The sequence below is a fragment of the Tamandua tetradactyla genome, chromosome 10, assembly GCF_023851605.1.
Source record: "Tamandua tetradactyla isolate mTamTet1 chromosome 10, mTamTet1.pri, whole genome shotgun sequence".
NCBI classification, from domain to species: domain Eukaryota; kingdom Metazoa; phylum Chordata; class Mammalia; order Pilosa; family Myrmecophagidae; genus Tamandua; species Tamandua tetradactyla.
The window spans coordinates 18,057,085-18,080,018 of record NC_135336.1 but is presented as its reverse complement, the minus strand read 5'-3'; the positions used below and the strand labels follow the sequence as shown (position 1 = coordinate 18,080,018).

The window sequence follows — 22,934 nt, the reverse complement described above, 5'->3', positions numbered from 1 at the left end:
CCTTTTATCCCAATGCAGAATGAAGTTCTAGGAGCCAATGTCATGCACTCTTGCCCTCCAGAGCCACCCACCTGAGAGGCCAACTCAAAATCCCAGACTACTAGAGCCAAGAGCTTGGAGCTCTTCTTGTTGACTGAGGCCTGGAGAGAACAATGCTTGTCCAACACTGCATAGCTCTTGGGCCACCGTTCAGAGCAGAGCTGGAAGGGAACCAGGACCTTCCTGAGATTCTGTTTTCCATAATGGCATTCAACATGCTTTCCTATACACCAGAGCTGCTTTTATCATAAGCTATTGCCCTAAAATTCCCCAGGCACTTTCTCTCCACCGACTGTAGACAGAGCTGCTCAAGTCCTTGGGCCTTGTGGTAGTTTAAAGCTGTTATGTACCCCCAGAAAAGGCCATATTCTTCTAATCCATTCCTGTGGGTGCAGACATATTATAGATGTAGACATATTGTAGGTGGGACCTCTTGATTAGTTTATTTCAATTGAGATGTGCCCCGCCTCATTCAAGGTGGGTCTTAATCCTCTTACTGGAATCCTCTGTAAGAGAAGAAAACACACACAGAAGCTAAGAGATGAAATTGAGAGAAGCTCACAGAAAAGCCCCAGAGAAGCCACTAAAGCCAGAAGGAGGAAGCAAAGAAACCTAGGAGAGGAGGACCAGCAGATGTCAACATATACCTTGTTATCTGACAGAGGAGCCATGCTCACTGGTAACCAGTCATCAGAGAAGGTGTTGCCCTGTGATGCCTTAAGTGGGACACTTGCACAGTAATTTAGAACTGTAAATTGGTAAGCTAATAAATCTCTATTGAGGAGGTCCATCTCAGATGTGGCCTCATTCTTTCTAAGCCCAACTCTGCAAGTGAAATCATTGTCCTCCCCCTACATGGGACATGACATCCAGGGGTGAAATGACTCCCAGGGATGAATCCGGCCATGGCACAGTGGGATCAACAATTCCATCCTGACCAAAAGGGGGAAAGGAAGTGTAACATAAAATATCAGTGGCAGAGAGAGTTCAAATAAAGTCGAGAGGCTACTCTGGGTTGCTCTTACACAAGCTTCAGGTAGACCTTGCTACCTATCATAACCTGCCAACCCCCAACCAGGACCATTCCAGCCAATCCTAAAGAACACCTAGGGCAATATATAAGATTCCACAAGGGTTCCAGGCAGTAGACTAACTTTCCAGAAACCTACAACTTCCAGATAGGTCCTTGGTCTAGATAAGTCCTGAAACTTAGCCCAGCCTCTCCAGAACATCAGATAGTTCCATTTCCCTACCCCATATCAGTGACAGACTCTTCCAATATGAAAAAATTTAGAATGGCCATAGCCTAAACACCCCTAAAGAGAGGGATGGAAGGATCAAAGGTGATAGTGGAGTTATACAGTGAAGATAGGATTTAACAAATGAATATGAATGCCAAATCATTAAATTGATATCTCTTTTAGTCTCCAGTATTTTAGAGCAGCTATAAGTAAAAACCTAAAATTGTGGAATTGTAACCATGTTAAACTCTGAAATATGCTCTACAACTAATTGTGGTGCTATGCTTGGAAATTTATTGCTCTTTTGTATATATGTTATTTTTCACAAAAAAAGAAAGAAAAAAGTTGATTGTGGTGATAAAAAAATATTTATGCCCTCTAGCCTCCTATATTCTGGAGCAGTTAGAAGGAAAAATCTGAGAGGATCGTATGGTAGCCCATGACAGACTCTGGGATCTGTCCTGTAACTATTTGTTGAAGAGGGCTTTGAAAACTATTGCTTTCTTATTTCAAAAAATCAGTCCATGTCTGGTATATTTCATTTCATTAGCTTTAGCAAACCCAAACACCAAGGAGTAAGATTCTTCTCTAGAGCATTTGGAAACATATTTGACAGCTTCATTCCCCTCCCCCATGGCCCAACTCCCCTCAGCGTCTCTAAGTCATCACTTCCCACTTCTCTGGGTCCGGGCCCTGCTTCTGAGACCAACGTAATGACCCTTTCCCTTCACCCAGCTAGTTCCTTCCCATCCCCATCCCAGACCCCCAGCCTGGCTCTGGTTGGATGCAGAATCCCTGGGTGCTGAAGATGCAAAGACATTAGAGATCAGAGTCCTGCCCCTGCATCGGGAGGTCTGGGGGGGGCTAGCCTCTCTCTCTACTGCATGAAGATCAGGGTGGGCATAAGAGCCGTCACTTACCCATTCATTTATTGAGCACCTAAGATGGACCCCTTTTGGATAAGCACCAACTATGCAGCAGGCATTGTGTGAAAGCTTTACTATCTTATGTAGTGCTTTTATCTGCCCAGTGAGGTAGAGATTTTGCCATTTTACAAACCAGGAATTTGAGGCTCAGAAAGAGTCTATAATTTGCCGTAGATCATAGAGCTGATAAGGTCCAGGGTCCAGATGAAATCCAGCCCTCCATCCTGGCACAGGGATGGAGAGTGGGGGGGACGGGGTGTGGGGAGGTGAAACACCATCTTCCTTGGCTACCAGGCTGCAGGCCTGAGGGGGTGAATATCACTGCAGAACTGATTCCATATCTTCAACCCAGATATCAGCAAGGAGAGGTTGTGGGTCGTGGGGCAGGGTGGGACAGGAGGTGTCAGTATGGCTGAAAGCCCTGGACTCTCAGCTTGGCAGTTGAGACTCTCAGCCTATGCATTTGTGATTACCCAGCTGTATGCTGGAAACCACCAGTCACACCCAGGTAGGTGGCCTGCCCCTCCTCCTTGGGTTGAGGAAGCAGGAAAAGGTAGCAGTGAGAAGCAGCAGCCAGGTCTCCAGGCAGCCAGGATGAACTCTCTTTGGAGCTTGGCTTTACCCCTTTTTTTCTGCTGCTGGGAGGCAGTGGTCCCCAGGAGCTCTGCAGGTAAGGAAGTAAGAGGGGGGCCTGGTGGGTCTTTGGATGAGGGTTTCAGGTGGGCAGCCCTCAGCAGGCAAGGATCGGCCCTTTTGAGTTAATTGTGATTAACCAAAAGGCTATAAAAATATGAAGTATTATTACTGTCGGTTAAGAGTATGCAGATAGCAAAACTTGTGTTGGCACAAGCATGTATGACAATGAAGTACACACAAATAAACATCATCGTAGGGGCGCCATATGCATGTGGAAGGATAAGTAGGATGGTGAGAGTGTGTGTGTTTTGGTGGGGGGGGGGGGGGGTGTGTGGCCTGGTGGCAATTCTTCCTAAAGCTGAAGAATGTGGCTTACCAAGATTCTCACTCTCCAGGATCACTTCCTAACAAAGATGTCCTTCAAAATATAAGATATAGTTTTTGTGTGAAAAGTCGGACTGTCCGAGACTGCTTGGGGAGGGTGGGTTTGGAGAGACGGAGGGGTTTTTGGAAAGAAGGGAACTGACACTGATGTGTCACTGCTAGGAACCATGCCAAGCTTGTTGCAGGAATCATCTGTTTAATCCTTACAACAACCCTAGGAGAGAGACAGCCCTCTTTAAAGATGAGGAGACTGAGGCTTACGGGGATAGAAGTAGCTTGTCTGGAGAGCCAGAATTTGATTCCACGCACGACTAACCCCTGGGCCATGCTGCCTCCTGCCAGCATCTACCATTTGCCAGGCTGGTGGTGGATATTTTACATTTAATTTAATTTAATACTTAACAACCCCAATGAAATAAGTGCCACCAGCTCCATTTTACAGGTGAGAAAATGCAGTGTTGGAAAGGGGAGACTTGCCCAAGATCCCAGGGCCAGAAACCAGCCCAGCAGGGAGGCAAACTCAGGGTCCGAAGTCCACACCCGCTCCGCTCCAGCACCCTCACGTGGGACTGGAGGAATGCACCCGGACAGCTGCGGGAAACGTGAGCTGTGCAGAGGAGCAGGCTTTGCTACGTTTGAGGAGACCCAGGGAATCCACAGACCCTGGGAAGTGAGAGGCTTGGATGGGGCTTGTGAGAAGCCCAGAAATGCGGAGGCTGTGGGAGAAGAAAAGTGTGACTTTTCCCTGAGAGGAAAGCTCAGGGCAGGGGCACACCACGGGGCTCCTGGAAAAGGAAGAAAAAGTCTCAGGAGAGGTCCTCAGCCAGATTCTGAGGGGATCGTTTTAGGACTGTGTGGGCTGAAGCAAAAAAGCTGTTTCTAGTGTGTGGGATCAGGGTGGTTCAGACAAGTGTCTCAGGCTTTAATGTGTGGGCAAGAAGCATTATTTGAAGGCAAACTAGCAGTTATGATAACAGTGTGATTTGCACATGCAGTTAGATCGGACCGAACGGTGATGAGAGCCTGTGCCCGTGACCACCCAGCATCCACATGGGTCCCAGCCTGACATGCACACAGTATTGAAACATGCCCATATGCCTTCCACAAGGGTGGATCCTTGAAAGGACACAATGGGGGAAAAGTGCTTAATAGCCCTCTCAGGCTTTGAAATATCGTAGAGTTTTCCCACTCCCCTTCTCCTTTGTTTTTCCCTGTCTTGGCAACGCAGGTATGACCCTCTTTTCACAGGCGAGGAAATGGAGGCTGACTTGCTTGGCAGGTAGGAGACAGAGTGAGGATTTGAATAAGTATGGCATCTGACTCCAGAGCCAGTGGGAGACAGACCTGGGGCTAGAACCCTGCGTCTTGACTCCTGGTTCAGTGCTCTTTGCATCATTTAGTGGGATACACGGAGAGAACCTGGGGCCCAGGCCTGATGCTCTGGGAAGAAGTGGCCAAATAGACCAGGAAGTTCAGGTTTTCCAGGGCCTTCTTGGACAGGGAGGGGAGGCACTCCCAGTCCTCGGTCAGCTTGAAGGCTCTGCGTGCTGTATGGGGTGAGACCAAACCTAGGCTAGACTGAGGGGAGAAAATCCAGCAGAGGGATCAAGGATCAAGGCAGGGGTTAAATGGGAGGCAGGAGGAAAAGCCTGGGTCCGGGTTCTGGTGGGGGTGGATGGAGGGGTGCTGCTGGGATGGCCAGACCCCCGGGCAGGTAACAGGTGCTGTCACCAGGGCAGGCAATCTCCTCCCCTGTGCTCCACCGTCTGGATATGAGCACACATCTGTTTAAGGGAGATCAGAGCCAGCCTGGAGCAGATCCTGAAGGCCCAGGAAGGCCCCAGGCTGGGTTGCTCACTGCACACTGTCATGTCCCAGGTGGGCTGAGGGCCAGCCAAATGTGTGGCAGCAGGGCAGCTCGCCAGACCCCTTCCACTGAAGGGGAGGTTGGGCGGGTTTAGAGCAGGGAGTGTTGTTGTGAAAAGAGATGAAGTTTGGGGTCTACTACTCACCCACTGTCAAGCCTTGGGGAGATGAGGGGAATGGATGACTGTTCAATACCACTTACTAGGTATTACCTAGGAGATAACCTACCCCTACGTGCTGAGGAAGCTCCACATTTCAGAACCGAACATGTGCACCCACTTATGGGTCTGTGGCACATCAGCTCACTGACTGCTCCGAGCAAAGCCGTGTCCCATCCAGCTAGGGCCCTGCAGAGGCCCGGACCTCACAGCCTCCAATTCAGCATCACCCCCGGCAAACAGCTGTGCTCCCCGCTGAGTGCACCCAGGACTAACCTCTCCTACATTAACCCAAGGACTAAGATGTCTTGTCTACTCAGAATGAGCCTGCTTTATTCTTCTCTTGCCTGGGCTAAAACCTCCATCTAGAACCTTTCATCCTTTCTTGACAAAACTGAAATTGCTCTCAGTATTTCCAGAAACCTTCCTGATCAAAGTTCTTTTGCACAGTAACTCAAGTACCTCATGCAATCCCCAGAGGGTCCCTGCTTACCATTGGGGTCCTAAGTCTCTGGCTGGAACTGACCCTTAGGCCTGGGCTGGGTGCTTTCTCCATATATTCACTTGTTTTAATTCCCACCCCAATCCTGCCAAGCAGATATTATTGTCCTTTGGAAAACAGAGGCTCAAGTAAGCTAAAAAACTTTCTCTAGAAGACAAGGGAAGCAAGTAATGGATCCAAATTCAAACTCAGGCCTGACCGATGCCAAAGTGTCTGCTTTTCTTCTACCCAACACTGCCTCTACGATGACCATGTTTCTATTCCAAACGGCTATCTTGAGGCTCAGATGAAATCACAGAAGTGTGCTATGTACACTTTAAAGAAAAAAAAAAATAAGACGGAGCATGTCCTATGAGTCGGGGCCTGGGGTAACCTAAACTACTTCATCAAAACCTCAACCCACCTTGAGGAGCGGGTATGGCTGCCCCATTTTACAGATGAGGAGAGTAAAGCCTAGAGACATTAAGCAAATTACTCAAGTTTACACATTTAGGAATTAGTTCCACATTTAGGAAGTGGGAGAGTTAACAGCTGAACTCAGGCCTGTGAACTAGCTCCAAACCTCAGCTCTAGTCCACTCTGCCAGGCCCACAAACTCAAGTGACTTCAGGAGCCAGGCATGGAAGTGAACTGGCCAGATGAAAGACAATCTGGAGAGTGGCAGAAGCTATGGTTGAAGGCCTAAAGGACTTCACTTTAACATTTAAAAAATACTAGCCAAACAAAACAATCCTGCCATGTGCTATTTAGTATAGGCAGGCACAGTGGTTAGCCTTCCCAATACTGCTTCCTTTCTCCACAGTGATTGCCCAGAGGCCCGCATGTGTGCAGGGAGAGAGGCCTGTTTTCCCTGCGCCCAAGTGGCTCTCACCTTGACCTCACATTGGAATCTCCTGAGGAGTTTTCAAAATGCTGATGTTTGGGTCCCACCCTCAGAGATTCTGCCCATGCGGTTACAGGCTTTGGGGTTAGTCAGTCACTGGTAGTCATTCCTATTAGCTGTGTGACCTCAGACTACTCAGTTAACCTCTCTGAGTCTCAGTTTCCACATCTGTGGTGAAGGTTGCTTTATCAGTCAGTTAACCAATATTTATTGGCAAGTCTTAGGCCCTGTGGCTGAGGACATTGGTGAAGGATTAAACATTTGTATATATAACTGGCTTTACCTGACTGGCATGCAAATGTGGGTACATCTGTTATTTTTCTAGTTTATTATCCAAGTACCTGAAACTCTTGCCAATAAGAAGTCTAGAATCTCCCTCCCAACAGATACCCTCTTTTTTAGTTTGCTAAAGCTGCCAGAATGCAATATACCAGAAATGGAATGGCTTTTAAAAAGGGGAATTTATTGAGTTGCAAGTTTATAGGTCTAAAGCTGTGAAAATGTCCAAATTAAGGCATCCTGGGAAAGATACCTTGATTAAAGAAAGACCATTGGGTCCAGAACACCTCTGTCAACTGGGAAGGAACATGGCGATGTCTGCTAGCTTTCTCTTCTCATTTCCTAAGGCTTCCCCAGAGGCGTTTTCCTTCTTCATCTCCAAAGGTCTCTGGCTGCGTGCGCTCTCATGGCTCTTAAGCATTTTCCAAAATGGTTCCCTCTTAAAGGGCTCCAGTAAGCAATGCCACCTTGAATGGGTGGAGACGCATCTCCATGGAAACCACCCAAGTAGAAGTTACCACCCACAACTGGGTGGATCATATCTCCATGGAAGCAAGAAAAAAGATCCCACTTAGCAATAGTGAATGAAGACTAAAGAACATGGCTTTTCTGGGGTACACCTCAGTTTCAAACTGGCACACCCTCCTAATGCCAACTGTCAGTCCCCTAATTGTCCGGAAACCTGGAGTTTGCGCACTTCTAAAGGAGTCAGTGCTGCTTCCAAAGTGAGGCAGAGAATGAGTTGGTGAATCTAATCAGGATATCAGCAGGCCCTAGTTTTGGGGCTGCTTTTGCTCCTGCTGCTGTAGAAACTGGCCCAAACCATTTGCTTGTTGATGGCAGTAATTGTGATGCTCTTGCTGGCCTGACGCTGGCATAGTTGGGTTCCTTATATTATTCCGGCTTCCCTAGTTTACCCCCACATGCTAAAGCAATGCCTCTGGTGCATAACTCTGTGCCAGGGTGGCTGGGATCCAAGGGGCTTCTTGACTTGGGACATACTGTGCCCTCTACCCTGAGCCCCAGGTGCTGGAGCTGGACCTGAGTCTTGGGACCAGGCTTCCCTGGCTCTTGGTGATTCTTCTTTTGGGTCCTTAGGTTACTTTTAAATTAGTGGAGCTCAGTAAAAAACATCTCAAGCCGTCAGTACTCCCTAAAAGAGGGGTTTTCTCTTGATCTTTTTCCTCCCAAGAGTAGGGGAATCAGATAAAGTACAGGATGCCTAGTTAAAGTTGAATTTCAGGTAAATAATGAAAGGGACATACTTATCCTGTAGGAGAGGTACCCTTTAGCAAGCCATAAAGGATTCTGCAATAGCCTCCCCAGGTTAATGAATGCCTGCTGACCCTCTACTTGCACAAACTCAGAGGATCAGTCAAGTGAACAGAGAAGTTTTGCACTTTGGAGAAGTTCTAGAAGCTCCTCTCTAAAAATGTTGTTTTGTCTTATCTGGCTCCCTAACATGTGGGAAATGGGTACATTGTTTCTGTAGTTCTGGGATTCCATCCTTATTGTTCTCAGACCCACATGTAGGACTGCTGAGGGCAGGAACAGGAAGCTCTCCTCTTCTCACTAGAGCCCCAAAGACCTGCCTGCTGTCCTCTCTTTTGAAGCAGTCACCACCCACATGTCTCTAGAGGTTCCCCTCCCCCAATCCTCCCAGCTACCTCTACAGATAAAACCACAGGTCTTTCTTACATTTTAACAATTTTTACTTCCATGGAGAAACATTAGTTGATGAGAAAAAAGATTCACTTAGAAAGTTCTGAGAGCCCTGATACCTGCTCTGCTACTTTCTTTGCTATTCTTGAAGCTGGATCCTGGTCACACACATTCCCTCTGACAGCCTGCAAACCGATAATCAACTAGGATTCTGGGCTTGCTCACTTCAAATGGGTCATCTGGATTTTTAAGGACCTCTACCAGGGCAACCCCTGTTCCATGCACACTGCACGGGACTGGCCTTCCCAATACTGCTTCCTTGCTCCTTGTTTAAATAGATGAAAAATCGGGTAAACGATTTCTCCTCCCCACCCCTCCTCTCAGCGGTGCCCAGGACATAAACGCAAGAGCAGATATGGTGTCCGTCCACTGGAACTCAAGGTTTACAGAGTTGGTCTTACCCAATGAAGGCCCCAGTTCCAGCTAGTTCATACCCTTTGGTGACAATGAACCACATAGAAATACCTACCATGACAGGGGTCAGGACACACTCAGAGAGAGTCTTCCAGACCACCGACCTCACTGAGACTTCAGCCCCAGGCCTCACCCCTTTAGAAACTCACACCCTGAGCCAAGACCCCTGCTAGGTCTTTAACCCTAGCCAGCACTACTTCAGAAGCAGAGAACAGGAAAACCAAGGCCGTCTTTCCCGTAACAGAGACTAGGACCCTTACAAAAATAATACCTTCTAAGTTCATGGTTGTGATCTCCACCCCTACAGAGACATCAGCCACAAGTGGTGACACTGCAATAACTGAGATGTCCACAAATGAGTTCGTTACAGGCAGTGATCTCACAGAAGCCATCTTTGGTGTCCTCTGTACTGACAGCAGCTCTGAAGAGGAGCAGATCATCAAAATCGATGTCTTGACATTGGCTCACACCTCCACAGAAGCTGAGACCCTGGCTTTAGATGGTAGAACCTCCCCTGACACTCCAGCTCCAGCTGTCACCACCTCACAAGCCCGGGCACCTGAAATCAATGCTTCAGCTAAAGCCTTGGTTGCCCACAGCGTCACCAATGTGGAGGCTACTAATTGCAGCATTACAGAGATAGAAATGACTGCCATCATCCCTGGGACCCCAGGCACAACTCACAGCCCCATAGAAGGAATGGAGGACCTGTCCACCTCTGAGGCACTAGTTTCACTGGACCCCACTAAAGGCAAATCACATATCACCAAAATGACAACTTCTGTTGAGACCTTAACAGCCAGCACCACAGAGTCAGCTACACCTGATGCCACAGTCGAGACCCCACTCACCACCAATAGCACCACAGAAAGAGAAACAATAGCCAAGACCACTACCTCCAGTGGGAACTTGGTGACAGTTCGCCTCCATCCCTTGGAAGAAACGTCAACTGTCTCTGTTGAGGCAGCAAGCCATGCCAAGGTTACGAGAGCAATTACAATCACCACAGAGGCTGGGTCAACAATGGGCAAAGCTATTTTCCCCGCTGGGTCCCCAGCTTCAGTCTACAGCCCCTCAGAAGTCCACCCAGCCACCATCAAGAACTCCACCCCTTCAGAGACTTTTACTACTGACAGCATAACCAATACACCCTTCCCCATCAATAGGAGCCCTCTTCCTTCTGTCCATCTGACTACAGCCAACAGCAGCCAAGAAACAAACATCACCTTTGCTAAGGTCACAACCTCAGCAAAGACCCTGATGGCAGCCAGCACGGCCAGAGGGAAACCTCCAACAGCCTGGCGCACCACTGCTCGGACAAGGCAGACCACGAAAGGTATTGCAGGTAGTGGCTCTCCCATGTGTGGTCTTTGGGGGTTTTGGGTTTGAAGGATGTCTATATGCTTTAGGACTAGGAAGGAAGGAAGAATCTGAGGGCCTATTCTAAGCCATCTCACTGACATCATCTCTTCATAATCTTTTAGTGGTTCTTGCCCAAATCAGTAACAAACAGAGTTAGGGTGGCATATGGAAAGGGTGCTAGTCTGGAAGTCTGGAGAAATGGTTTGGGCTTTGGCTCTGCTCTTAGCAACCTAAGAGACTTTGTACAAATCTCTCTCTCAATCTGGGCCGCAGCTTCTCTAGCTTTAGCTAGAAGAGGCTGCATTGGCTGAAAAATAAAGTCTTTTCCAGGTCTGACTGCCTATGAAGTAAACTATTGACTAACCACTGTGCATTAGGCAAGGCCCTAAATTTTATTTAAAAGACACAGCCCTCATGGAAACCTATGGTTCAAACATAGTACCCAAAGGAGTAGCATGTGGGCATCTGATCTGAGCTGCTGTCCTCCAGGCAGGTGGGACCCCATGAAAGTGGGTTTCCCTGAATGTATTTTCTGGAGTTGGTACCATTGATAGTGACTTAAAACAAGCAATCAAAATTGGGTGAAGGTTTGAGAGGCCAAAGCTTTATCTCTGAGATAACAGATACTTGTCGGTGAAGATGTCTCTTGTCAGAAGCAGCTTGAGCAGCCCAACTCTACCACCTTTTGCAGTGTGATAGTCTCTTCCTCCACTTCCCTTCACTCTTTCCTTGTGTCTCATCCCTGCAGTTTCCTCAGCTTGCCCTTACTTTCTGAGGAGATGAAATAATAATATTAGTCACCCCAACTGTACTAAATTTCTTCTATGTTTCAGGCAGGGATGATTTAAAAATAGTTCACAACCAGGAAGCATGGAGACTAGCTAGTATTCTCTCTGATGTCAGGCAGTATATCATGAGTTTTTCAGATGCTATCTCTTTTAATTTAACCTTCAAACCAACCTTATTATTAGCTCCTTCTAACAGATGAGGAGACAGATTTAAAGATGGCAACTAAATTGTCCTAGAAAGATAGAGGCAGGATTCAGATGAAAGTCTGATTCCAAAACTCTTTCCCTTGTACTATGCTTTTGTTTTTTTAAGCTCAACTTATTAATATCTTTTTATTTTAAAAATACTTTTTCTTTATTATTTGTAGATTAGATGATCGCCACATGATTTAAAATTCAAAAGGTACAAAAGGACCTACTATGAAATGTCTTTTTCCCACTACTGTCCCCCAATTACCCATTTCTCCTCAACCCAGGTAACTGATGATATCGCTTTCTTGTGCATCCTTCTGGACATAGAATATGCATATAGAAACACATATACGTATTTATATTCTCTTTTGCCCTCTTTTTAATGCAGGTTGGGCAATCAATAAACACAGATCTCTGAGATAAAGTTATCCTTTCAGGTGATTTTTTTTTTAATGGTTGATCAGCATTACATTTTGTTTTACCATTATTTATTTAACCAGTCCCCTATGGATGGAAAAGAAAATGAGTTCCCCACCCCCCCCCCCGGTATTTCTCATGTGTTGTTATTTGTTGGATAAATTCCAATAAATTCCTAGAATCGCGATTGCTAGATTAATTCTGACAGGAAGAAATTACTGCAAGGTGGCAGGTAAAGGCAAGCAGATTAGGGCTCAAAAAATGAAAGAACCAGGAAGACTGGCTTGAAAAACTTCTTCAGTTCCTACCAACTTAGAACTGGAAGAACTGGCTGAGGGCATCCCTTCACAGAGCCACCCTTTCCCAACAGCCCCGTCCGGGGAGATGGTTCTAGAGCCTCTTCCATTTCTCCTTCCTCACACTACTCTTTTGACTTCTCCAAATGAGGGTGGTACCTTTAACCATCGTTTCCTTCACTCTTGTTTGGAAGGTACGATAGTGTGCCCAATTATCTGAGAGAGAGAAAATCCTCTTTTCTCTTGCAGGAAGTGAATGAAGATGTCTTGTGAATGTAGACACACTTACACATGAGTGGGGGAGAGAGCCAGAGGCAAGATTCCACAACACCTGTCTTGATTCCAAAATTGTTTTGAATGTATTTTCATCTTCTTACCATTCTCAACCTGCAGGTGGGGATGAAGGCTTCTTCCTCGTGCGGCTGAGTGTGGCCAGCCAAGAAGACCTCACTGACCCCAGGGTGGCAGAGAGGCTGATGCAGCAGGTGAGTCAGAACTTTCTGGGCCAGAAGAGTAGAGAAGAGTGAGAGGTCCTCAGGGACTCCACGGGAAGGTCTGTGGGATATAGAACAGCAACTTACACTTGGAAAGAGGGTCTAACTTTTGTGGTATCAGGAGCTAAAACCAAGGATCCTTGCCTGACTTTGCTTCTACATGTCTTTTCTGAATTCTTAATTCCTCCTCTTTGCAATGTCATAAATTCTTTGCCCCATCTCTAATTTCCTCAAGTATGATCCTTATGCAGAGGCGAGTAGGATTCTTAGTTGCAAGTAACAGAAACCCAGCTCATAGAAGTTTACACAGAAAAGACAAGGTGTTGGTTGAGAAACCTAGCAGAGGCTCTTGAAACTTCAAATATGGATCCAGGAGCTCAACATAACCGTTAGGGTTTTCTCTCTCTCTTTACTTTACTCCCTTCATTCTACAAAGTCTCTCCACATGTAAGGAAAGGTGGCTTAGCAATCTCAGTCAAGAAAGGCGTGTTCTTCCCAATTCGGTATACCACACCAGGAAAGGACTTGCTCATTGGTCTACAAGGGCTACCGTACCCAACCAGGACCATACATGAAATGCAAAGAAAAGTCCCCAAAGGAAATAGGGATGCTGGACAGGAAAAAAATCCATGTATGTGCAATCTAGATGATGACCAATAGTGGGATATATTTATTCAAGTTTGGGAAATTCTCCTAAAATCCAGTTCATTGGACAGAAGTTCCAGTAGTGGAATTTTGGAATCAGGGTTTTTGAAGATTGGTGTGAATCAGGGCTTCTGAAGATGAATGGTTAGAATGGGCCAACTCCGTGCAGATTTCACTGGTTCAGCCTCTCTCAGGTACGGCTCTTCAGCTCTATAAGGTAGGAGATGGAGCATGATGTAGTGAGATGTGTCTGGGCTCTATTCACAGAGTGTAACCAGTGAAAACCCTGTGCACAGTTTTATAGTGTGTCCCATGCGAACCTCTCAAGCTTGCATCTAGCTCTTTTCACAGTCCATGGATGCCACACATCTTGCCAGGGGTTCTGGCTTGGCATCACCCCTGGTAAGAGTAAACCTGACAGATGTGCTACCTGGGGTCTTATGCCAGGGGTAGAGTCCTGGAGCCAGGCTGGAGAGGTGAGGTAGTTTCCCTTGGCAGATGGAAGCAGGATGTGTTCATTGCAAGTGGGTTCCTTTTTGCAGGCAAAAGAAAACACCTCTGGCTGTAGTAAGCAAAAGAGGGGTTTGTTGCAAGGTGCAAGTTTGTATAGAATCAAAGGAATACCAGAGGAGTAGGCTTGAAAAACAGGCAGGAGGAAGGGCAGAAAAATGATCATCATGATCATTTCTTAGAACATCTGCATCAATTCAGAAAAAAATAAAAAGAAAACAGAAAAAAATTCATGCATACCATACCCCTTACCCCTCCCTTTCATTGATCACTAGCATTTCAATCTAATAAATTTATTTTGACATTTGTTCCCCTATTATTTATTTATTTTTAATCCATATGTTTACTCATCTGTTGATAAGGTAGATAAAAGGAGCATCAGACACAAGGTTTTCACAATCACAGTCACATTGTGAAAGCTATATCATTTTACAATCATCATCAAGAAACATGGCTACTGGAACACAGCTCCACATTTTCAGGCAGTTCCCTCCAGCCTCTCCATTATATACCTTAACTAAAACAATGATATCTATATTATGTGTAAGAATAACCTCCAGGATAACCTCTTGACTCTGTTTGAAACCTCTCAGGCATTGACGCTTTATTTTGTCTCATTTCACTGTTCCCCCTTTTGGTTAAGAAGTTTTTCTCAATCCCTTGATGCTGAGTCCCAACTCATTCTAGGATTTCTGTCCCACATTGCCAGGAAGGTCCACACCCATGGGAGTCATGTCCCATGTAGAGACGGGGAGGGCAGTGAGTTTGCTTTTGTCTTGTTGACTGAAAGAGAGAGGCCACATCTGAGCAACAAAAGAGGTTCTCTGGGGGTGACTCTGCAGCCTAATTTTAAGTAAGCTTAGCCTATCCTTTGCTGGGTTAAGTTTCATAGGAACAAATCCCAAGACTGGGGGCTCAGCCTATTGCTTTAGTTGTCCCCACTGCTTGTGAGAATATCAGGAATTCTCCACTTCAACAAGAAGTTGAATTTTCCCCCTTTCTCACCATTCCCCCAAGGGGACTTTGCAAATACTTTTATTCACTGTTCAAATCACTCTGAGGTTTATCGGGGCATCACTCTGGACAAACCTACAAAATCTCATGCCCTACTCAAGGTTCCATGTATTTAGGGTGTTCAATTAAGCTGTCTATGCAAATATATTAGGAAATGCACTAGTTAAAATATAAATTTTGTATCAAATAAACATTTTGTGCTTTACTCTCACACACAAGTTAAAGTTTTAAAATATGAATTACCATCTATTTTCAAAACTCTGCAGTAGTGACATTCCTTTGTTCTTCCTCATGCAAAAACATTTTTAAATTTGTACATTTAGTCACTATCATTATATACTCTAGGTATCCCTAGATCATACCATCTCAGTCTTTATCGTCTATCTTTCCTTCTGATTTCTTTTGTGCCCCCAGGCCTCCTCTCTCTATCATTCTCACATTCAGCTTCATTCAGTGTTCTAACATTATTGTATTACAGTTAGGTAGTATTGTGCTGTCCGTTTCTGAATTTTTATAATCAGTCCTGTTGGACAATCTGCATCCTTTCAGCTCCAATTACCCAGTATCTTACCCTATTTCTATCTCCTGATGGTCTCTGTTCCTAACTGAAATTCTCCAAGTTCATTCACTAATGTCAGTTCATATCAGTGAGACCATACAGTATTTGTCCTTTTGCTTCTGGCTAATCTCACTCAGCATAATGTAGGACACCGTCACTCTTGGAGGCCACTGTCACCATTGGATGCTCCGTGGCCACTTGACATCCTGCTAGCTTGTAAAACACTGTTACAAAGCAGTCCCTTTGTCTTTTGGTTACTTGTTCCAGAGTTAAAGTACTGGGTGAGAACTTCCAATGGCCTGAGTCTAGCTGGTTATAACCAGTCCCTGCTGCCAGAGGAGAGAAATTATCCGAACCTTTGACATTCTTTTAGGGAAAGGAAGGCTCATTGAGACTCCCACAATGGAGAATCTCCTAAGCATGGGATGGGGTTTTGATACAGGGCAGCCAAATAAATGACAACCCCCCATAGAGATGATAATCAAATAGTAAGTGCAAATCCTAGTTAAAGAGGGAAGCCAGGGTTGAGTGTCAGATCTGAACCCCATGTTTTAGTTTCCAAATTGCTGGAATGCAATGTACCAGAAATGGAATGGCTTTTATAGATGGAATTTAATCAAGTACAAGTTCACAGTTCTAAGGAAGTGAAAGTGTCCAAATTAAGACACCAACAAGAGGTTACTTTCACTCAAGAAAAGTCGATGGGTCAGGAACAGCTCTGTCAGCTGGGAAGTCACGTGGCTGGCATCTGCTGGTCCCTTGCTCCAGGGCTCCGTTGCTTTCAGCCTCTGTTCCTGTGGGGGTTCCTCACTTTGCTTCTCTGGAGCTGGCTTTCATCTCCTGGCTTCCCTTGTCTCTCTCCAGGTTCTGGTTTGCTTAACATCTCATCGCAACGTCTGCTGGGCTCCAAGCATCTCCAAACCTTTGTGTTTCTGTTCTCTATGTGTCTGCATCTGTATCATCTCTGCTTTGAAGTTTCTGTCAGCTCTGAGGCTTCTGCTGCTTCTGGCTCTCTCCAAAATGTCTCCTCTTTTAAAGGATTCCAGTAAACTAATAAGACCCACTTTGAATGGATGGAGTCACATCTCCCTCTAATCAAAAGGTCACACCCACAATTGGATTGTCACATCTTCATGGAGGTAATCTAATCAAAAGATTCCAACCTACGGTATTGAATCAGGATTGAAAGGAATGGCTGCTCCCACAAGATTGGATCAGGATTAACACATGGCTTTCCGGGGTACAGACACTTTCAAACCGGCACACCCCTCAAATAGGAAACTTTTTCGGGGATCAGAAACCAGGAAGACCAGAAGCAGGTCAGGCAGCTGGGGTTCAGGAGTCATGCCACAGGGAGGAGGGCATCAGTTCTTATTGGGAGCCTCCACTGGTGTAGGGCTCAGGGGTCACACAAACAGCTTTAAAGCCAGATAGATCTGGATGTGAATTCTAGTCTCCTCACTCCTAGCTGCATGACCTTGGGCAAGTTATTTCATATTACGTTACCCCCTTCTAAGATGGGGATAATGATATTGGCTACATAAACTTGCTCTGAGGTTTAAATGACCTATGGTGCACCTAAGCCGGGCCCAGCACACAGAAGGCTCTGGAAGTACCTTTGGGCCTTAATTGCAGCACTTACTGAGATGGGCTTTAGGGCCTGTTGAACTGTGAGCTCCTTCAGGCCCTCCTCGTACATTCCCTCCCACTATCTCTTCCTGTCGTTGGCCTATGGTGAGCTCATGGGCCAAGCGGGCTAGAAATAGCGCCTTTTGCCCTCCAGCTCCTCCATGAACTGCATGCCCACATGCCTCCCGTTCAAGTCTCCCTGCTGTGGGTCAGAAGGAGCTAAGGAACATCAACTGCAGCCAGGTGTGGTCCGTGTGCCCAAAGGAGGGCAGCGCTCTTTACGGCCTGGGACCCGACAATGGACTCGAGCCATTTCACTGTGCTGAGATGTGCCTGGAGAGTTCCTATGGTGATCAGCTGCCCCAGACCCCTCACTCCCTACCTGGCCCTGGGACCTTGGTTCACATATGCCTGAGAGTGTGTAAGCCTGAGGTCCTCTGGTCCCAGCAGTGTGCTTGGGCGTCCCTTAGCATGTGTGTAAAGGAAGACCTGATCACCCATCTGTCATCTGCTGTGTGCGTCCATCCTGCATTAAAAGCATGCTCAGTGTGACTAAGAGGTTATCAATTTGACCTGTATGGTTTTTCACAGTTTCATGATTTTGTGCATCCTCACTCCTACCTCTGTACTTCATGCTCCCCCGGTTCTTGGTTTGGGCCTTAATTGCAGCACTTACTGAGGTTGGCTTTGGGGCCTGTTGAACTGTGAGCTCCTTCAGGCCAGAGACCATATTTGTTCATCTCCGTTTCCCCTGAAACTAACTGGGTGCCCAGGGTTTTTTTTTTTAGGATCACCGAGAATGCTGGTTGAATTGATCTGAATTTTGAATTCTGGACATATGCAGATCTAAATGAAAGTCTGTAATACTCAACTATTTCTCCCGTAGTTCATGACTCACATTTTATTGTCTTTAAAAAATTAAACACAGCTTATTGCCTTTTCCGATTGTAAAAGTAAAATTTGATTATGATTTTAAAATTTGAAAAATGCAAAATGATCAAGAGATAAAGAAGAGGGGAAGAAAATAAACATTTCCCAAATCCCACTCACCTCTTTTATACAACTTTCGTTAACATATATTCAATTGCTTACTCAATTTTTCTACTTGTATGTCTAAGAGATACCTCACATTAAATTACGTTCAAATCAAAGCCCTGATCTTTCCCTCTAAACCTGTTCTGCCTGTGTCCTCCCCTCTCAGTTAATGCCATCTTTCAGTTGCTCAAGTCAAAATCTTGTCTTTCTTTCTTCCTTCCTTCCTCCCCCCCACCCTTTTCTTTCCTTCCCTCCCTCCTTCCTTCCTAATTCTCCCTCTCTGCCTCCCCACCTCCTCTTTCTCTCGTATTTTATATCAAATTCATCAGGAAACTCTGCTGGTTCTACTTCCTTCAAAATACACACCAAATTTGACCCCTCCTTATCATCTCCACTGCTGCTTGTTTTCATCCTGGTCCAGGCCTCTGTCACCTCTCACCTGGATTACTACAGTCTCCTCCTAACCGTTCTCCCTTCTTCCACCATTGTCCCCATCCAGATCTAGTCCCAATATATCAGCCAAAGGGATCTTTTTTTTTTTTAAACAGAAGGCATATAAACCACTTCTATGGCTTTGCTCCAAACACACCTATTTCAGAGAAAAAGCAGTTTGTACAATGCCCTATAAAGTTATGCATGATCTGTAGCCCTGTCCCCTAAGCCTCTTTACCATGCTCGCTGCCCTCTAGCCACACTGACTTCCTGGCTATTCCTTGAAAGCCAGCAGGCCTGTCCCAGTCTAGGGACCTTATGCCAGGTGTTCAGTCTGCTTAGAACGCTTATCCTCCAGTTCATTACGTGGCTAACTCGACCGCCTCCTTCACCTCTGCTGAACAGCCACTTTCTCAGAGAGATCCTGGCCGCTGTATTTAAAAATGCAGCCTCCCCTCCTCGGCTTTGTTTTTCTCCATAGAACTGGTCGCAACCTAACATAACGTTTATTTCATTTATTTGTCGTATTTATCCATCTCCTCCAATTAGAGTAGAAGCTTTTCCTCATTGCTGTGTCCCTGGTTGCCTAGAACAGTGCCTGGCTCAATAAATCCTTGTTGAATGAATAGCGGAAACAACAAAACGACCTGGGCATTTTTCTGAATAAGGGGAGTATGTAATTTACCTGACCCCCTTCCTCTTACAGAGCGTGGCAGAATGACTTTTACAAAGTGGGTTGGACAAAAAGAATCCAGACATTCATCCTGGCATATTTGCTGAAAACTTACAGTATAAGAGGAGCTGTGGGGGATTCAAAGGTGGCTGAGGCACGTCTCTCCCCAAAAGGATTAAAGTCAGATGGGGAGATAAGCCTTGCCCAGAAATAACCTGAAATATTAACAGTATATATGGCAAAGCCAGTGTGTCCTTAATATACAAAGAGCTTTTACAAAGCAATAAACAGATAAACATACCAGTAGAAAAATTAACAAGTGGCAAAAACAAGCAACACACAAAGAAAGAATATAAATTCCCTACCCACCACCCTACATGGAAAAAGAAAGTTTGATTTCATCAGCAAAAAAAGTAAGTTAATACAGTGAGATATTACTTATTGCATGTCAAATAGCTAAAGATTTTTTAAAATTATAATATTCTGTACTGATGAGGGTTTGGAGAAAGGGCCCTCTTAAATATTGCTAGTGTGAATGGAAATTGGTGCTACTTTTCTGGAAGACAATTTGATGTCTAAAACCTTAAAAATATGCACCCCTTTAACCAAGCAGTTTTATTCCTTTTTATCTTAAGGCCATAGTTAAGGTACTGTGCAATGAACAATATACATATATTCATTATAGAACTATTTATAACAGCTAAATGAATGGGGGGGGAACAGAAATAACCTAAGATGTTCCGACATAGCAATTTGATTAAATATAGTGTTATTTTATGCAATCTATGGAAGTGTTGTTAAGAAGCATTTTTATTAGCATGGAAAGAAGTTCATGAAATATTATTTTCTTCCTTCTTATTTTTTAAAAATGAAATGTATTTTTTAAAAATATTTTTCCTGTAAAAACTTCTCATACAAACAAATTTCCTTTCTTGCTTTGTACTTCAAATCAGTGATACCAGACACAGTAGGTAAGGGCACACGCACATATGTACATGCTGATTGCTGCTATTATTCTTGACATAAAAACATTCCATACATGATGTACAATCAATGGCTCACACTATCGTCACATAGTTATATATTCATCACCATGATCATTTTTTGAACATTTGCATGACTCCTGCAAAAGAAATAAAAGAAAAAAGAAAAAACTCATACATACCATATCCCTCACCCCTCCCTCTTATTGACCACCAGTGTTTCCATTTACCCAATTTATTTTACCCTTTGTCCTCCCTATTATTTATTTGAAATGGTCTGTTTTTACTTCAAACCACCTTTTCCATTGCTTCCAGAGCTTTTGTTCCCAAAATTCCCATCTTGGTATATAAGGGTCTTTCTGATATGGCCTTTGGCCAATTTTCTCAACTGTGAGTCCCATGGCCCTGTCTCGCATATCCTATATTTCTTCCACAGAAAACTTCTCACCCCTCCCCAGTCACACCTGCTTTGATCTGGAATGTTTGCACGTCATGATTCCCCCTCCCAAAGCATTCTCCATCACCTTGTTCTGTCCTCTTTACCGGAAAGCTCCTATTCACTCTTGGAAGCGCAGTTCAAAAGGCCCCTCCTCATGGTGGCTTTCCTCAGCTCCCTTGAGAGGGGCTGGTTTCTCAGTTTCCTGTGCTCCTCTAACACTTTGTTTCTGTTATATCATTTAACATGTTGTATTATAATTACTTATTTACAAGTTTACTAAACTGTAAGCATCATAAATTATTCATCTCTGTAGCTAAAGAACCTGGGGCTGAGGAAGGCTGTTTGCTGAGTGACCTAGATGATGGACCTGTGAGCAGAGAGCCCTGAAAAATGGGCACTGACTTTGAAAGTGAAGGAAATAGCATTGTGTTAATAATCAAACAAAATGTAAAAGTTAACCAGATGCCAATTTAATGATGTAATTGTTACTTTGCTGCGTGACAATTAGGCATGAATAGAGAGCAGTTTGCATAAAGGTCTATAACACTGTTATATAAAACCAATTCTTAGTTTTCCCTTTCTTGCTTTGTACTTCAAATCAGTGACACCGAACACAGTGGGTAAGGGCACACGCACATCCACACATGCTGATTGCTGCTATTATTAGAATCCAAAAAATTGTAAAATATGGAATATACCATTCAGAAACATTGGGAGTTAAGGTATATAATTTGCTTGTACGTGAGAGTCTCTGTGTGTGCGTGCGTGTGTGCATGAGTGTGTGTATGAATTACTGGAGATGAGAAAAGTTAGTCGAAGGCATGCCACCAAACCAGCAAGAGCCGGAAGCACCTGGAGGAAAATCGCCAGATATTTAAGATTCTTAAGGCGTGTATGTGAGGTGAAGAGCCCACCTATTTTATTAAGACAAGGGTGGGTGTGGCCCTAAACAAGAGAGCCTTTCTAAAGTTACCCGTGACTCAGCACCAACTCTGAGAGGGCGAAAACGCCGGGCCACGGCGAGGGCCACACAATGTGGGACTTTTCTGACCAGAGACTCCACCTGGAACTTCCTCCACAGCCGGTCAGCCCTTCCTTCAGCCCTTGGCCATCCATGTGTGGAAAGCAGCAACTGGTAACTAATTCCACGAGTGTGCCCCACGTTTAAATGAGCAGACATCATTTCTTGGTATCAATAAATGTTTTAATTGGTAAATCATGGCAGTTATCTGTCCTTTTTCATCCTGCTCTTTAAGCGCCTCACCTCAGGCCCCTGGGGAGTTTCTGGAAGCTCCTCTGAGGGCAGGGAAGGGTGGGCGAAGGAATCTACAACCGGGCCAAGCAGCTTTCCAGTTGGCCCCCTTTGCCTCCCCAGCGCCCACCGAGGGTGCCTCACCTGATTGCCATCCACAGACGGTGGCATGGGTGGTCTGTTTCCTCCTCTCTGCCTGGCACCCCGAGGAAAGGCCGGTCAGTTCTTTATTCCGGGTGCCACAGTGACAGAATCTGAACCCACAGAGCCAGCGTGTGAGTGCACAGAAATGTGCAGCTGTAGCTTTGACCTAACCGCACCACTCGTGAGGGGGCATCTCCTGCCCAGCCAGAGAGCGTTCCCTCCACGGGCCCCTTCTCCCCTTCTCATGGTACCCCCCTTCTCCTACGCACCCTTTGAACCGGGGTTGACAGATAAAACTCAGGACACCCAGTTAAATGTGAATTTAAACTCTTTGGGACATCTTTATACTAAAAAAAAATTATTTTGTTGTATATCTGAAATTCAGGTTTAACTGGGCATCCTGTATTTTGATTTGCTAAATCTCAAAACTCTATTTTTGTTTCCTTTTTTTATTCCTTATTACCACTTTGCATATCTGGTACCTTTGTTACAATTGATTATAATTCTATTATTAACTATAGCCTATACTTCACTTGAGGTTCCTGTTTGTGTTGTATGTTCCTATAGGTTTTTAAAACTTTTTATTCTGGTAACATACATGATCCAAAAGTTTCTCTCAACCACATACAAATGTATACTTCAGTGGTATTAATTACATTTACAATGCTCTGTCACCATCACCACCATCCATTATCAAGACTTTGCATCCCCACAAACATAAACTCCGTCCCATTTAAGCATTAACTCCCCACTCCCTCCCCCTATCCTGGCCCCTGGTAGCATGTGTTCTAGTTTCCAACTCCATGAACTTGTTTATTGTAATTATTTCATATCGGTGAGATCATTCAATATTTGTCCTTTGGTATCTGGCTTATTTCACTCAACATGATGTCTTCAAGATTCATTCACATGACAACCTTGCTTTCAATGCTCCACTCCCACAGTGCCCCCACCTCTTCCCCTATCCCAATCAATGGCTATCCTGCAATTGTAGCAGGCCCCCCCAATGTTCTTGTAGGT

General features: G+C 45.1%; 1 protein-coding gene across 3 annotated transcripts; it reads left to right on the top strand.

The window, feature by feature from the left end:
• The first annotated feature begins 2,751 nt into the window (after nucleotides 1-2,751).
• On the top strand, nucleotides 2,752-21,737 carry MUC20 (mucin 20, cell surface associated). 3 transcript variants are annotated; one of them, XM_077118032.1, is made up of 4 exons: nucleotides 2,752-2,876; nucleotides 9,358-10,395; nucleotides 12,499-12,590; nucleotides 20,832-21,737. In XM_077118032.1, the coding sequence occupies exons 1-4, from the start codon at nucleotides 2,801-2,803 to the stop codon at nucleotides 20,865-20,867; spliced, it is 1,242 nt and encodes a 413-aa protein (XP_076974147.1). In that variant the 5' UTR covers nucleotides 2,752-2,800; the 3' UTR covers nucleotides 20,868-21,737. The 3 variants fall into 3 exon arrangements, with proteins under 3 accessions (XP_076974147.1, XP_076974146.1, XP_076974144.1); XM_077118031.1 differs by lacking the exon at nucleotides 20,832-21,737 and adding an exon at nucleotides 17,111-18,174 and having other exon boundaries at nucleotides 9,358-10,386; XM_077118029.1 differs by lacking the exon at nucleotides 20,832-21,737 and adding an exon at nucleotides 17,111-18,174.
• The last annotated feature ends 1,197 nt before the right edge of the window (nucleotides 21,738-22,934 follow it).

What these genes read in the sequence shown, in the direction of transcription:
- MUC20 (XM_077118029.1), top strand. Translation starts at nt 2,801, where the DNA reads ATGAACTCTCTTTGGAGCTTGGCTTTACCCCTTTTTTTCTGCTGCTGG. An exon ending in GGTCCCCAGGAGCTCTGCAG is followed by an intron (nt 2,877 to 9,357) that starts GTAAGGAAGTAA and finishes CCACCCCTACAG; the next exon opens with AGACATCAGCCACAAGTGGT. An exon ending in GACCACGAAAGGTATTGCAG is followed by an intron (nt 10,396 to 12,498) that starts GTAGTGGCTCTC and finishes CTCAACCTGCAG; the next exon opens with GTGGGGATGAAGGCTTCTTC.